Here is a 15,225-nt window from a genome sequence, read left to right on the forward strand (position 1 = left end):
TACTAAAAATACAAAAATTAGCCAGGCATGGTGGCGAGCACCTGTAATCCCAGCTACTTGGGAGGCTGAGGCAGGAGAATCGCTTGAACCCGGGAGGTGGAAGTGGCAGTGAGCCGAGACCAGGCCATTGCACTCCAGCCTGGGCAACGAGAGCGAAACTCCGTCTCAAGAAAAAAAAAAAAAAAGAGAGAGAGGAACAGACTTTCAAGAAAAAATGTGCAAGAGGTTTGTTATTCATGCTCTCTTTATGTCCTTCTTTAATACATTTGTTTTATAAACATTTACTCCCCAGCCCTGTGCTAGGTACCTGGGATGCTAAAGTTACTCAGCCTTTGCCTCCCCTCAAAGAGCTCTTATTCTAGTGAGGGAAGATAAAAAGTGCTGGGACAAAATATTGTAGTAGAAAGAGATAGGCTATCCTTGAAAAGTGTGGGTGGTTGGGGAAGGCTTCACAAAGGCAATGACATTTGAGCTGATTTTCAGGGTAAGTTGAGGAAGGAAGAACTTCCCAGGATGAAGGCAGAAAAAGCACAAAAGCTTGGGACCTGCTAAAACATGCTATCTTTGGAAATGTCAAATAGTTTAGGTGTCTGGAGTGTACTGTGTCTGGGAAGGTAGTAAGAGATGAGATTGGTAATGTTTTGTGGTCACCCCCATTTAGATGCAGAGAGGAGGTTGGCCATTGGCTACTTGAAATCATTTTGGGAACATAGTCCGGAGCTTCAAGGACTTTTGTTAAATACGGCCAACTCTGCATGATCCATCTTGTGAATTGCCAGAAGTCTTGCTGCACATTACTTCCCCTTGACCACCATAGGAATGTATTCTTAAAATAAAAACTCACTGAGGATCAGTCCAAAGAAATCGTAATCATGACAGTAAATGTGCTGGAACAACTCAGAGTGGCTCCTTTTTTTCCCACAAGCTTATGGGGCAAGATAAGACCAACAGCTGCATCAGGACAAGTGGTGGTCATTTTTGGCTGTACCACATAACCAGTGGGTTGGTTTAAAAAAATTTGTACTGACCTACACATTTGGATATGAGAGCTATATGTTGATGGGATTCACTTATATAACGCACTGTCTGTTTCACAGTGAAATAAATATCTGCCTCATTGTCAGTGCAGCTGATGTGAAATATGAGCACAGTGCTTTGATTTTATAATGTTTAATGTTTTCTGATGATAAAGTAATAAAACATTGTGGAAAATAGTTACATACACACACACACACAATGAATACAAGGAAAAACAAAATCATCTACCACTACTAAGAAGCTAGAAAAATCACTATTAACATTTTGGTGCACTTATTCTGTTTTTTTCTTACAGCTAAAGTTTATTAAGATGAATTTTTAAAAATATAACATTTAATTGAGTCCAACACCTCCATTAAGCATTCCTCTATGACAATACTTTTCTCATTATACTGTCATTACTTGCTTATACTTCTTTAATACTCCTAGACTAGATTGTAAAGGTTGTGAGGATGGGAAAGGTATGTTATTCATACAGTTACCTAATTTTGGCACAGGAACCCAAAACTGAGATTCAAGTTCTGGTACACTGACTTCGCAAGGCCCAAGAATCCAGGTGTTTATCTTTTCATTTCTATCACCAGCACCTGGCCCAGAATCTGGCAGGTGGTGTAAACTCAGTGAATATTGGTTGCTTGAATAAAGGAATGAATGAACAGATGGATGGATGGTTGGATGGATGGATGGATGGATGGATGGTTGGATGGATGGATGAATGTGGGTTTTTATTTATTCTTCTTTACCCAAAATTCATTAACTCCCTGTCAAGTGCCAGGTCTGGCTAGGCAACAGAAATATAACTAGCCATATTTGATACGAGGCATCCCTGTGAAGGTACTGACCTCCTCTGATGTGGGATAGGGTTCCTATGAGTACAGAGCCCAATCAGCCCCCTTTGGCTGGTCCTCACGGCTTGTCTTGGAGGGGACCCAAGCCCCTCCAGGCTCTCTTTGGCAAGAGACAGAGCAAAGACCGCTATTCCATGGAGTACTATTCCTGTACTCTTCAAAGTGCTCCAGAAATCCCTAGCCTTGGGCCTGTGTTACCCAGAGCGCTCCTCAACTCCCTCCGCGATTCCAAGTTGTCCCTGCTCAGTGGTGGGCGTGCTGTGGAGAGGGTATCTCAATGGAGAAAGACTATAGAGGAGAGGGGCGCCACTGCTCCCTCAGATGAGAGCAGCCCTTGACAAACCTTCCACCTCCCCAGCCAGCTGGCACAACTGGAAATCTCAGATAAGCCCCAGTTCTGGTCAGAACTGGTTTGGCAGCTCTAGGGGAAATTTTCTGTCTGACTGACCCTTCCCACAGAGGGAGCTGGCAGTTTTGCAGAACAAAACAAACAAACAAACAAAAAGAAAGAAAGCAAAGAAAAGGCGGGGCCAAACTAAGGGCTGGGAAAGGCGCGGGGAGGGTGCGGGGCTGGGGGCGCGGGTAGGGTGGCTAAATTTAAAACACTCCAAACTTCTGCTGGCTTCCAAGTTCACACTTTGAGATTCAAACAAGATTGCCCCCACCCCTATCCCGCATTCACTCACTCATACACTTCTCTACTTGGCAATGCAGTTTTGTTGCAATGCAATTTGGCAGCGCGATTGTTGAAGCAATATAATCCTGCACGCAGCGCACCTTTTAATCAATGCATTTTTTCCCTGCAATGCTCTTGTTATTATTTTTATTGCAACTGAATCTCTGAACCCTTTTCCCTCCCCATTCGAATCGCGCTCCGGCTGTGATTGCTCGGGTCTGACTTTGCAAGTGGCAGTGCGCTTCCAAACCCCCCTCATCCGCCCCTCGTCCCCCTTTCCCCCCCTCCCTCCCTTTTCCGCGCCCAGGCGAGAGCAGCCGATTGGCAGAACGGTGCTTTCAGGAACAATAACAGTGGGGGGAGCCTGGGTCCTGGGGAGCCGCCCCCGCCCCCCCCAGCACCGTAGCGAGACTCGCGCCCCCCTCCGGATCCCCACCTCCGCGCCCGCCCCGCGGGCTGAGCTGCCCGACCGGGGCCCGCCCCCGGCGCCCACCATGTACGCCTTTGTGCGGTTCCTGGAGGACAACGTCTGCTACGCGCTGCCCGTGTCGTGCGTGCGCGACTTCAGCCCCCGCTCGCGGCTGGATTTTGACAACCAGAAGGTGTACGCCGTGTACCGGGGCCCGGAGGAATTGGGCGCCGGGCCCGAGAGCCCCCCGCGCGCCCCCCGCGACTGGGGCGCGCTGTTGCTCCACAAGGCCCAGATCCTGGCGCTGGCAGGTGAGCAAGCGGGCGGGGAGGGACGGTGGGACCCGGGCGGGGGCTGGGACCCCGGGAGGGGCCGGGGGCCCGGGCGGAGGGGACCGGGGGGAGCCACTGCTTGCTCCTTCCTGCCTCCTTCTCCCGTCCTCTGGGCATTTCATTTGGGAACGGGGTGTCTCTAAGAGGCCAGGCCAGTTAAAAAGACCGGATGGTCCCCTTTGTCTTCCCCGCTTCCCCGAAGCTCCCGCGCTGTCAGTCCGTCTTCATCTCTTCATCTGTGTCTGTCCTCCTCTTTCTGATTCTTTGTGTTTTCTTCGTTCCTTCACTTTCCATTTTTCTCCCTACCTGTTTGTACCGTCATTTCTCTCTCACCTTCTCTTTACCTCTCTCCCAGTTTCTTCCCTCTGTTCTTTTCTGTCAAGAATTAAGTTTCTCAAGCTGTCTGTCTCTCTCCCTTTAAAGGCTGTTGGTACCTCCTTGGAGTGAGGAGCAAGAAGGATATTGTCAGATCTTCTAGGTGGGAGTCCCTCCTCACAGAGGGAAGCTATGACATCCTTGTCCCATCCGGGCCAACATTGGACAGGATGAGGAGGCCATGAACCTCAGTGCACTGGGCGCCACACCACACTCTCCTGCCCCTCCCTGGCCAGGTGGCAGAGGTAAGGAGGTAGAGGCCCTAAGGCATCCCTCAGCCTCCACACCCCTTTCTGAATCTCCCAGAAGGCTCCCTGAGTGAGAGAGTTGAGGGCCAGGAGAGAGTTTCTGGGTCAGAATAACACTGGACCTCTCATCCCTGCCCTGCCAGGGCCCTGAGAGATGGGCTAAGGCAGCTAGTCTCATCTCCATTTCGTAGATGAGGGTACTGAGGTTCAGTTGGTGATAGGGAAAGAAACCAGCCCTTTATCCTCCTATGCTCCAGTTCTTCCTGCCATGCTGAGACACCTTTTCCTTTGTAAAGAGAAGACAGCTGGCCCTCTTTCCCAGCTAGTTCCAGAAAGTTTGAGTCTAGACAAGCAAGGAAGGGGGAAGTAATCATCTCCGTTTTGGGGAGCAGCCTTTTTAGCTCCTGCTGGTAAGGAGAATGAACCTTAAAGTGGGCAAATAGTGTTCCTGCCTTCTACCAGAAAGAACACGAAGGGTTAGTGACTGAATGAAGATATTTTGTAATTTTGAGACCTTCTCTATTTTTTTCAAGTTCCTTTGCTTCCTCACATTTAGCCTAAAAGATGAACCCAACATTCTCTCAACCCATAGAGACTTGCCCAGGGTCTCATGGCAAGTTAGCTCAGTCTCACAACTCATGTTGCCTCTGAAAAATCAGTTTGCAGAAGTTGAAGAGTGGAAGAACTGGAAACTGACCAGCAGCACTTGGACCCTTTTTGACAGGCTCTATCCATACCACCTCCCTGATAAGCCCTGGCACACCGAAGTGTAGGCCCACCCACTGCCAGACACCTAGGGCCAAAGAAACTGAGGGAGGGGAAGCAGATTTTAGAAAAGGGAACCATTCATAGCTGATTAGGTTTTATTTTGTTTGCTTACTTGCCTTTAATTACCTGAGGGAAAGGATTAGGAATTTATTTCCCAAGACGATAGGCTTGAGGAAGTTATAACTAGGTTGTAACCTTAGCTTCCCTTTTGCTAGAAGAAAACGCATGCATGCTTCTTGACGATTGTATTGTACTCCTAGATCTGGAAGGGTCCTAGGAGAGTAGAAGTGATGTGTTAAAGAGAGTCAGTGATAAGTTTCTTAGTGTGTAATGGCTGTTTTCCTCTCTTGGAGATTGTTTCATTCATCTACTCATTCATTCAGCAAACATACATATACACTGTGCTTGACTCTTCAGGCACTGCAGAGAGGCCACTTAGGCAGATGGCAGCTCCCACCAGCTCTGATTTTGAAATCGACACAAGTCCTCAGAAGCAAGATACATGTAGCTGTTGGTTTGAGAACCATGAATTTTGAACCTGTAGACTGTTCATCCTCCAAGTTAGAATGTTGATAAATCTGTATGGTTATTTAAAAAACCCAAGCATCATTTGGAAACTGGCAGAGTAGGTTCAAAGAAGTGTGCCAGTTTGAATTAGTTGAAAAACACTTCCCCTTACCTCTCTTCAGTTTTTTTCTTGGGAGGAGAAAGGGGAAAAAAAGACAACAACTTGAAGTTGGCCAAACCACATTTTGAATTTTGATCTCCTGGGTACCCACTGCCCTGCGTAGAGACCTGATCGAGGGCCAGGGTGAGTTCGGGAATTCATTACCCTGGAATAACTCCTATGTATCTTCAAACCCCTCCCTGACTTAAACTTGGTGGCTCTGAGAATTGCTTACAGTGACTTCAAAGAGCTCATCTGGCATCTCCTATATGTAAATACCACTGTGCTATGGCACCAGGTGTGAGGAGGAATCCCCTCAAGTGGGAAGCAGAGGTGGCTTTATGTTTGTGGATTAGCGATTAATTGATTAATTAATCTCTCTGACACAAATAGAATGGTTTCCAAGGTAGTTTCAGCACAGCTTTCTGGCTTTTGGTCAGAAGTATGTTGCTATACTGAGTGTTGGCCCAAGCCAGCCCAGAGCTGTCTTGAAGTATACTTCTTTTTATACTCAGGAAATGTCAAAGCCGACTGCTGTGGGACTTTACATTTTACTGCCCATAGTAGTTGGTTTATACCACTACTTATCAAATTACAATCCCAGTTCAAGGAAAAACAAAACTCCTTCTTTCCTGATAGTCTTGCTATATGCCTACGCATTATCTCTGTTAGTCCTCTAAGTGACATTTTGGTAGGTATTGCTGTGGTTAGTATTTCCATTTCATAGATGAGGACACCGAAGCTCAGAGACTTGCCTACAGCCACACAGCTAATAAATGGCAAGGCTGGAATTGGAACACAGGTCTTCCAGTGCCAGGCCCCCACTTGGCAGTCTCCTTTGTAAAGTAGCCGATGTTCCCATCAGCTACACAGCATGATTTGGAAGGAGTGAAAGGAAATGGAAAAACTGTCCATGAAGCTTACAGCTCAAGGCAAGTTTTCAAGCCAGAGTATAATTTTAGTTTCTGAGTTTTCAAGCCCATTCTGCTCTTTCTCCGTTACCATCCTCCCTCTTACAGAGCACACACAGCTGTCCCCCACCCGCCCTATCTCTTCAGTTGGCATTTGCTTGAATAAGTCTTCACTAAGGCTGTCCCTCTTGGAGGGTCCACATAACTCAAAGTTTGACTCACCTTTGACCTCTGTTCTCTCTTTACTCTCATTTATTTGCCAAGCAGGTTGTGAAAGTGAGAACTACTCATTTGGAGAGCTCACCATCATCTAACTGCAATCCAGCCTGCTACTGGGGCTCTTAGTGTTGAATTTTATTTTTTTTTAGGAGGCTCAAACTGGTTTCTCTGTGCCTAGAGCCCTAAAATTTTAAGTTGTTCTATCTAGGGACCTGTGCTCTGTTACTGTTGTTTGAGTGTGCTGAATTTTTTTGTTTCAGATGTCTCCTTACTGCTTTCTGTATGCCAGGCCCAGTGCTGTATTAAGTGAATATACCAATGCACCTATGCATCTCAGGTACTGTGATTGAAATGACAGCACGACCCAGGGGTGGCAGGCATTGACTTTTCATGTCCTGCTATGTAGGATTTCTGTGGGGGAGGGAGTGATGGAAAAGAAATGGGTATCATCCTCAGGGAGTGTGTAATTTGGGGGCCTCAAAGTAAGTGCTAAATAAAGGTAGAAGCCAGGCACTGGGGAAACACAGAGAATGGACCAATTCAAGGTGGGCTTTGCAGTTTATCTTTTAAGTTTTTCTTTTCCAGCTCCACCATCACTGCCTGCATTCAGGTCAGCATCATCTCTTATCTAAACTATTGAAGCAGTCTTCTAATTGATTACCATGTCTCTGATCTATTTTCCCAATTGCTTTTAGAATAATCTTCTAAAACACAGTCTTAGTTGACTGCTCTCATTAGAACCTTCTGCAGCTCCCTATTGCCTACTGAAAAAAGTTTTAGTTTCTTAGCCTGGCATTCATAGCCCTCCGTAGACCAGCTCTATCCCAGCCCCACCTTCCTTCTCCAGCCTCACTCTCTCTTCCCCTTTCCCTGAGACCTATGGTATTTTTTACTCTTCTGTGAACACACTCTCTTGCACTCCTTTGAGCCAGCCAGGATGGATTAATCATTGTCTGATATGGGGCCTCTGCCTGCAAGGAGCTCACCTACAGGTGGGGAAGGTAGACATGTGACAGAAGTTTGTGGTCCAGCCCCTTCCACCTGTGATAAAGGAGTGGACAAAGTACATTTGGAGACCTTGCTTCAGTGGTATTCCCTATTCCTCCCTCTGCGCCCAAGAGAGACTCTCTCCCTCCTCAGAACTCTCTTTTCACTTTGGTTTTGCCTTGCTTATGGATTGTAGCATTTTATGTCTTGTTTTTATTAGTCATGAATGTGCCTCTCTTCCTGCCTGACAGGGAACTCTTCTAGGACAGGGGCCTGGCTTCCTTGTGCCTGCATCCTCAGTGCCCAGCATATAGTCTACACTGGTGTGCCCATGTTGAACTCATCAACTTTGGGAAGACAGGTGCATTTTTGTGCTTGAGGAGAGGGAAATAGGGGAGATAGGAACCTCTGCAGCAGCAGCTTGTTTTTCAGAACAGAAACCTGCCGTAGGATTTTAACTTTTCATTCAACTTTGTTCATCTGGAAAAAGTCAACATTCTTTATCACTCCCTCAACTAGCTAGAAGAAACCCCACACTTGGGGGAAATAGCTTCCAAAGCCATGTTCTTATTGCTTTGGTAATTTTAGCTCATTCAGGGCTCAGGTCCCAGCTTGGCATTGTTAGTCCAAATAGATCATTTGCTCCAGAAATGCTTTGGAACTTCTACAAAGTTAGCAGTGAAGCAGAGGACTAGCCGATTTCATATGCAAAGATTGTTGCGTGTCATCAGTGGGAAACTGCCAACAAAAGGATTTATTTTCTTAAAAAAAGTGAGTGAAAACTTTTAATTTAGGTTTTGACATGTTTTGCTGATATACATTGGAGCAAAGATTGGAAATTGCCTGCTGTCATCTGTTGCAGATTCTACTGGGATGTTAACCATTGAAGGTTCAGTCTAATGTGATTTCTCATGTTCAACAACCACAAATTTTTACAGCTAAATAGTATGTGCTACAGAGTGCTTCAGAGTTCTGATTCATAAGCAGAAATAAAAAATTGTCCCAGGCAAGTTGCTTTTTATGTGGTGTTTTGCTGTTCAAGAGCATACCAGTTTTTATTTTTAAAAGCACACCCAGAAAGTAGAATTCAGATTGGGGTCTTTGACACCAAGACCAATTCTCTTTCTAGTGTGCCTACCTGCTTTGTCTTATAAGCTCCTTAGGGACAGAAGTTGTGTGTACTCTTTCTACCAGAAGAACATTCGTAATCTGGAGACATTTTCTCTGGTTGATTTAAGTTCCACAAGTATTGAGTTATACTAGGTGGTCAGTCTTATACTCCAGGGAAATGCAGGAAGAGGAATAAGCACTGTGTTTCCCTACCAAATATGTTATAAATACTCACCTGGTTCCGGGTTCAGTGCACATATTCTACATCCTTGTGAGATAGAGATTTTTGTTTTACCCAAGAAAAGAGAGCCATTCAAACAGTTGTTTAGTGAACACTGTAGGTGCCAGGCAGTGGGCTAAGTCTTCCCACATGGACTGGACTTGTGGATAAATATGAGTCAGTTCAGTCCAAAATTCTGAGACCTAAACTAAGGTGGTGGTGGTCATGGTGGACCTGAGATATTTTAAGGAAGGAGGGACTAATTCATGGGACTTAGTAACTGACTGGTTGTAATAATGTGTATGATGATGATGTGGTGATCTGGGCCTCCCTGTCTCGAGGAGAACCCTGGAAGTGTAGCTGGTTGAAAGGGAAAATGATGAGTAGCTTGAGACCTGTCGAATCTTAAGGGCCCATGGAACATCTGGGTGGATATGTCAGGAGAGCAAGTAGGCATGTGGTCTGAGGTTCAGAAGAGCATTCCAAGTCAAAGATCTCAATCTGGAAGTCATGAACTAAGGAAGGTTTGAAGTTACAGTGGGAGAGAGTGCAGAGTGAGAGAAGCGTGCAAGGGCAGAACATCGGCTTTTAAAGGCACAGTTAAAGAAGAGCCTGAAAAAAATGACTGGGAAGAAACAGCCTTCCTAGTCTAACAGATGGACTTAGAATCAGGGGATAACCAGCAGAGATAGGTGTCCTGGAAACCAAATGAGAAGAGAGGTCTTTGGATCCTAGAACTAGGCTTGTTTGGGTTTCTTTTAACTATATAGCAGCTACCTTTTCCTTTTCACTCATTCGTCAGACATAGGATAGGACAGCTAAATACATAAGCAGGAAAAGAAAAGATTTGAATGGGATGATATTTTGGTAATTTTCATTTTCTCAGTTTTGCACCACAGAGGAAGGATCAGCCTTGCTCTTGAAAGCAGAGTTGGGGGTCAGAGAATGGAATTCACAGGCATTGGTGGGAGCAATATAACAGCAGAGAGAGCAGACAAATAATGGAAAGGGCTTCTAGCATGGTGCTGAGCTCCCTGTCACTAAAGGTGGCAAGCAGGTCAGGGGTATTTTAGGATGGAACCCTGCACTATGGGAGAGTTTGGTTAGATGACTTCTAGATCATTTCCTTAACTACTGAAGAGGAAATTTTAGAGAGCTGAAAGAGGACAGGCTTTGAAGTTACATAGTCTGGGTTAAAATTGTGACTGTGCTACTTAGAAGCTGTGTGGCTTTGGGGAGATTACTTCACATCTCTGAGTTCCAGGTGCTCATCTATAGCATGGAGATAGTAATTGCCCACTGTGTTATTTAGCAGGATAATATGGAAAAATATCTGGCATATAGTAGGTTCTCATTAAATATAGATAACTGTTAGGAACTACAGTGGACTAATAGGTGCTGAGAGAAGAACAGTGACTTGCTTAGTTGTGGGTACTGCCCACTGTGGAAAGGAATGACTTAGAGGAACGAGCACTTGGAAGGAGCATACAAGTTTAAAATTTAACTTGTGTGTGTGTGTGTGTGTGTGTGTGTGTGTGTGTGTGTGTGTTTTAAATCCTCCTGGGACTTGACCTAAGCATGAAAGGCTTACTATTAATATTTTCCTCCCTGTTTGTTCCTCTGCGACCCTGTCCTGGGGGCATTTATTGTGTTGGCAACAGCCCTGGTGAGGCACATGGAGGCAGCTAGACAAATGGCTCCGTAGAATGAACTTCCCAGTTTTTTCTGTGCCCCAGTCCTGTACCAAGGCCAGAGAGGTGGTGGGAGTGAGAACAAGGAGACCTACTGAAACCTGGCTAGCAATTCCTTCTCTCCCTATGTGGATGGCCTCAGTAGGGCATTTCTTCAAACATGCCCACGTGGAAGAATCTTCTAGCTCATCTACTGTTACCCTACATTACACAGCTGAGAAAGAGACCTGGAAGTCCCTGTGACTGGCCAGCGGTCACATAGCTGGATGGATCTGTTAAGGTCTTCTACTGTAGTCTTCATGTTTTACAGAAAAGAAAATCAAGAGAGGACTAATCACCAAACAAGTTAATGAGAGAGGCAGGCCTCGATTTGGTGTCTCCTGATGTCTTTCTGCAACACCACAGCAGGGCACTCTTTTTTTTGTAGTCTTGGCTGGGTACAATCCTTGAAACTTGAGAATTTTGTCTGCCTTGGATTTTATAAAAACAAACACCATCGGCCAGAGAATGCACTGTGTTTGTATTTTCTGTGGCATATCTGTTTTTAATGCAAACATAAAACTGCACAGGATTTTTGTATAGATGAAAAACTTTAAACTTATATATAGATATTTATAAGACCTTTACAAAGCATTTTATGTGTAGCCTTTCAGAATTTCATCCTGGCTAACAAACTCATACCAAATTAGGCTCTCTGACATTGGATTATTTTAATTGCCCAGCCTGATTATATGTCAAATGGAAGTTAAGACAAAATTTCTCCCATTTTAATAATACTGTAAATTCTTCATGGGTAAATTCACTTTTGAATACAGACTTGCATTGGGTTTCCTGTCACCTGCTTGTTTTTTCTAAAACACCATTTGCCTATTACCAGCATGCTTCCTTTTTTCCCCAGTAGTAAGTTTAATGGAATGTTTATCCTCCTCAGATTAATAACACCAAGTTCTTCTATATTTTTGAATAGCAGTTTTTACCATTTTTTTTTACAAGAAAGCTCTTTGTGGCTTTGAGTAGAGACCCTATTTGGGCATTATTTAGAGCTTTGTGGCTTCGATAAGCCTTGTAGTTCAGGAGTTTGGCAACAGGTCATATTTATATAGTGTTTACTTCAACTTGGGAATTCATCACAGTATTCTCTTAGGGTGTAGGCAAGATCTTGGGAGAAAGGCAGGCACTTTAGGAAGTTATATTGACATACTCATCATGTTACATGTGCCTTTTAGTTCATTTGAGGAAGTTACAGCAACTTCCTTATTTTTCTCTTGTTGCTGTAGGATAATTAGGTGATAGGAACAGGGCCTGTATTAAACAGACTTGATTTGAAATGTTAGCTCTGCTATTTATGTCTTTATGAAAGCCACTTCACTTCTTTGAGCCTCAGTTTCTGCTTCAGTAGAATTATTGTAGGGATTAAATATAGCGAGTTTGTAAGGAATGTTGCCCAGAGCCTGGAACATAGTAGGTGCTCACTCAGTATTTGTTGAATGGATGAATGTAATTAGCTGACATTGTAGTAGCTAGAAAGGAGGAGGAAAAGGATAATGCCCAAATCTTTGGTGGTTTCCCTTGCCCTGGACATAAAAGAGTCCAGAAGTGAAGATTGGTGATTTTATCTTCAGAGGCTGCACATTTATTTTTGTTTACACTAAAACTGATTATTTGGCCTCAAGGTTAGAGTAGTTGCACAGACCGGCTGAGTAAAGAGCTTTTTCATCCTTCCTAGTTTCTTCTGTGGTTTCTTGGAATTCAAAGCCAGAAGCATATCCCAAAGTCACATTAAAATGCCACATAAAGTATTTACTGTCTTACATGATCTACACCACCATTCACCTTCATTCATGTGACCAGTCAAGAGTTACAGCTTCTTGTCACCCTGTGTTCTGTCTCCTCCTCACGTCTTATCCGTCTTGCTTGCCACTGTCACATTAATCTTCCTAAAACATCTCTTTCATCATGTCTCAGTCTGTGTCAGATACCTGCAGTGGTTCTCTTTGCCTTGGGACAAAAGGCAAACAGGTAATACATAAGGGTAGCCTAACAGCTGCTATTTATTGAACATCTATGACAAGAAAGGCACTGTGCTTGGTGCTTTTACATGCACTATCTCTTTGGAAAAGAGTTTATTATCCCCACTTCACTGGTAATGAAACTGAGTCTCAGACAGGTTAACTAGCTTACCCCAAGCTGCCACAGTTAGTACGTAGCAAAGCCAGAATTCCAAATTAGGACCACCTGATTCAAAAGACTGCACTGTTTTTGCTAGATACTGGGCCACCCTCTCCCAACCATTTCTTCCATTTGTTATGATGACACTGAATGTTCAGTAATCTTCTATGGATGTGAGGTATCTATACCTTCAACTCAGGATTAGGGTTAGGAAGGCATAGAGAGCAGATATTTGCACTGTATAAGCCAGTGTCTCTCACGAAGTCACACCTTGCATTTTGGTTGGGTTCTTGTCATATACTGGGTTGTAAGGACCAAAAACACAAGGACTACTTAGCATAGTGCTGAAATCAAAACAGGAACAGTAAATGTTCACTGCCTGCAGAAAAGAATGAGCAGAGGACTTGGGACTTCCCGACCCTCACTCTGGGAACATGGGTCCAGGAAGAGACTGGTAGGTATTAGGATGGAGCCAGGAGGTGGTTAACTCTCAGAGGAGCCTCGAAATCCCCCTGGCCAAGCATGGAGGCAGCCAGGATCCAGGTCAAGAGGCATGTGAATCAAGGTGCTATCTGCTTCTGTCCCTTTCCTGAACTCATTCCTGACACCTCAGAGCTTCCTGGACTATTCAGCCACCTTTTCAAAGAACCCATTCAAGCCCTGAGGGTTGGCCACAACTTGTTTCTGTTGTGCCTGGTGATGGTTGCTGCTTTCTGGAGACTTACTGAGGATAGAGGACGTGGTCTGGCAAGAAAGTGGGAGTCAAGTGGTCTTCTGCTTTGAGCTTAGGCTGGGGAATTTAGATGTCCTCAACTGTAGCTGTCATTCACTCATTCATTCAGTATTTATTCTGGCTCTACCATGTTCCAGGAATGTGTTTAAAGCATAGGCTTAGGAGGCACATAGATCTATAGCACATCTTGGCTCTGCACCTTCCCAGCTGGGTGACTTTAGGAGGAGAGTTTTGTTTCTTTGAGCCTCATTTCTTCTCTTTTGGAAAAAAAAATGTGGCTTATAATACCTACTTGCAAGGTTGTTGTGAGGTATAATTTATATGAAGATCTTTATAGAGGTATCTGACATGTAGTAGACATTCCACAAGTGGTAACCTAATTTTTTATTGAGGTATATTTCATTCAATGTGAATTTTACCATTTTAACCATTTTAAAGTGTGTGCAAGTGAGTGTTTTTTGGTATATTCCTAAAGTTCTGTAACCATCACTACTACTTAATTCCGGAATGTTTTTATCACCCAAAAAGAAAACAAATCCGTGTTACCCATTGAGCAGTCACTCTTTATTGCCCTTTTCCCCCTGCTCTTGGTAACAACTAAACTACTTTTTGTCTCTATGGATTTACCCATTCTGAACATTTCATATAAATGAAATCAATAAATGGCCTTTGTGTCTGGCTTTTTTTACTTTCCATAATATTTTTAAGATTCATCCATGTTGTAACATGAGTCAGTACATCATTTCTTTTTATGGTTGAATAATACTCTGTTGTATGGGTATACCACATTTTGTTATTCATTCATAAGTTGATGGACAGTTGGGTTTTTTCCCACCTTTTGGCTGTTAATGAATAATGCTGTTATGAACATTTGTGTATGAGTTTTTGTTTGGGTATATGTTTTCATTTATCTTGCATATACACCCAGGAGCGGAATTGCTGGGTTGTGGTAATTCTGTGTTTAGTTTTCTGAGGAACTGCCATAATGTTCTCTACTATGGCTGCCCATTCTACAATCCCCAGCAGGAATGTATGAGAGTTCCAATATCTTTACATTCTTTACTCTTGTTATTTTCCTTTTATTTTTGATTTGAGCCATCCTAATGAGTATAAAGTGGTATCTCCTTGTAGTTTTGATTTGCATTTCCCTAATGATTGATGATGTTGAGCTCCTTTCATATACTCATTGGTGTAGCCTGTTTTTATTATTCTTTAATTAAACATTTTTGTTTGATGAGTCTCTATTGTATGGATAGTTCTATGATATGGGCCCTGCCCTGATGAGGTTACTCATACGCCAGTGGATAAGATCTTTAAGCAGATAATTGCAAATAGTAAGATAATAGACTACAAAGAAGGTAGGTAGGATGTGTAGATGTGTAATGCATCTTTGAGAGGGAGGGAGGAGATGAGTGGAAGCTAAGCCGAGTTTGTCTAGCACATAAGAAAGAAGGGCATTCTAATTAGATGGAAGAGCTTAGAGCCTTGAGTATAGCTGGTGGGGGAATGAGGCCTCCTGTCATCAGATGGGGAGTGTCACCCATCTTAGGCAGCTAAGCAGGTCTCTACCTCCAGAAGCAAGCCTGCCCCAAGCCCCAAGCCAGCAGAAGCCAGCAGGCAGTCCTTGCTGAGCTCTGTCATCCGCTGCACCTTTGTCTGCACGGGGCTCTATTGTTTTCAAGGAACATTTACTGAGCTGATTTGATCCTACTTGAGGTAGATATTGTATCTCCATTTCTACAGAGAAAAATTATGCTCAGTGAGGTAGCAGCTTGCCTGACATCTCACACCTACAAAGCGACAGAACTGGACTTGGAATCCAGG

At 44.0% G+C, this 15,225-nt stretch overlaps 1 protein-coding gene across 9 annotated transcripts in view; it reads left to right on the forward strand.

Annotated features, from left to right (window-relative positions):
* The window catches only part of LOC100967527 (AGBL carboxypeptidase 4), a 1,457,032-nt gene that overhangs the window by 1,210,256 nt on the left and 231,551 nt on the right, over positions 1 to 15,225 (forward strand). The window contains exons 1-3 of one of the 9 annotated variants that reach the window (XM_034964766.2): positions 3,144 to 3,282; positions 3,727 to 3,923; positions 6,752 to 6,828. The exons of 5 other annotated variants lie outside the window; for them this stretch is intronic. In XM_034964766.2, the coding sequence (XP_034820657.1) occupies positions 6,810 to 6,828 (19 nt within the window). In that variant the 5' untranslated portion in view covers positions 3,144 to 3,282; positions 3,727 to 3,923; positions 6,752 to 6,809. Of the gene's footprint in view, positions 1 to 2,876; positions 3,283 to 3,726; positions 3,924 to 6,751; positions 6,829 to 15,225 lie in introns of those variants that run through there. 3 more of the 9 variants (XM_055093157.1, XM_003829573.6, XM_034964796.4) reach the window with 3 other exon arrangements.

This window comes from Pan paniscus, chromosome 1 (genome assembly GCF_029289425.2).
Source record: "Pan paniscus chromosome 1, NHGRI_mPanPan1-v2.0_pri, whole genome shotgun sequence".
Classification (NCBI taxonomy): domain Eukaryota; kingdom Metazoa; phylum Chordata; class Mammalia; order Primates; family Hominidae; genus Pan; species Pan paniscus.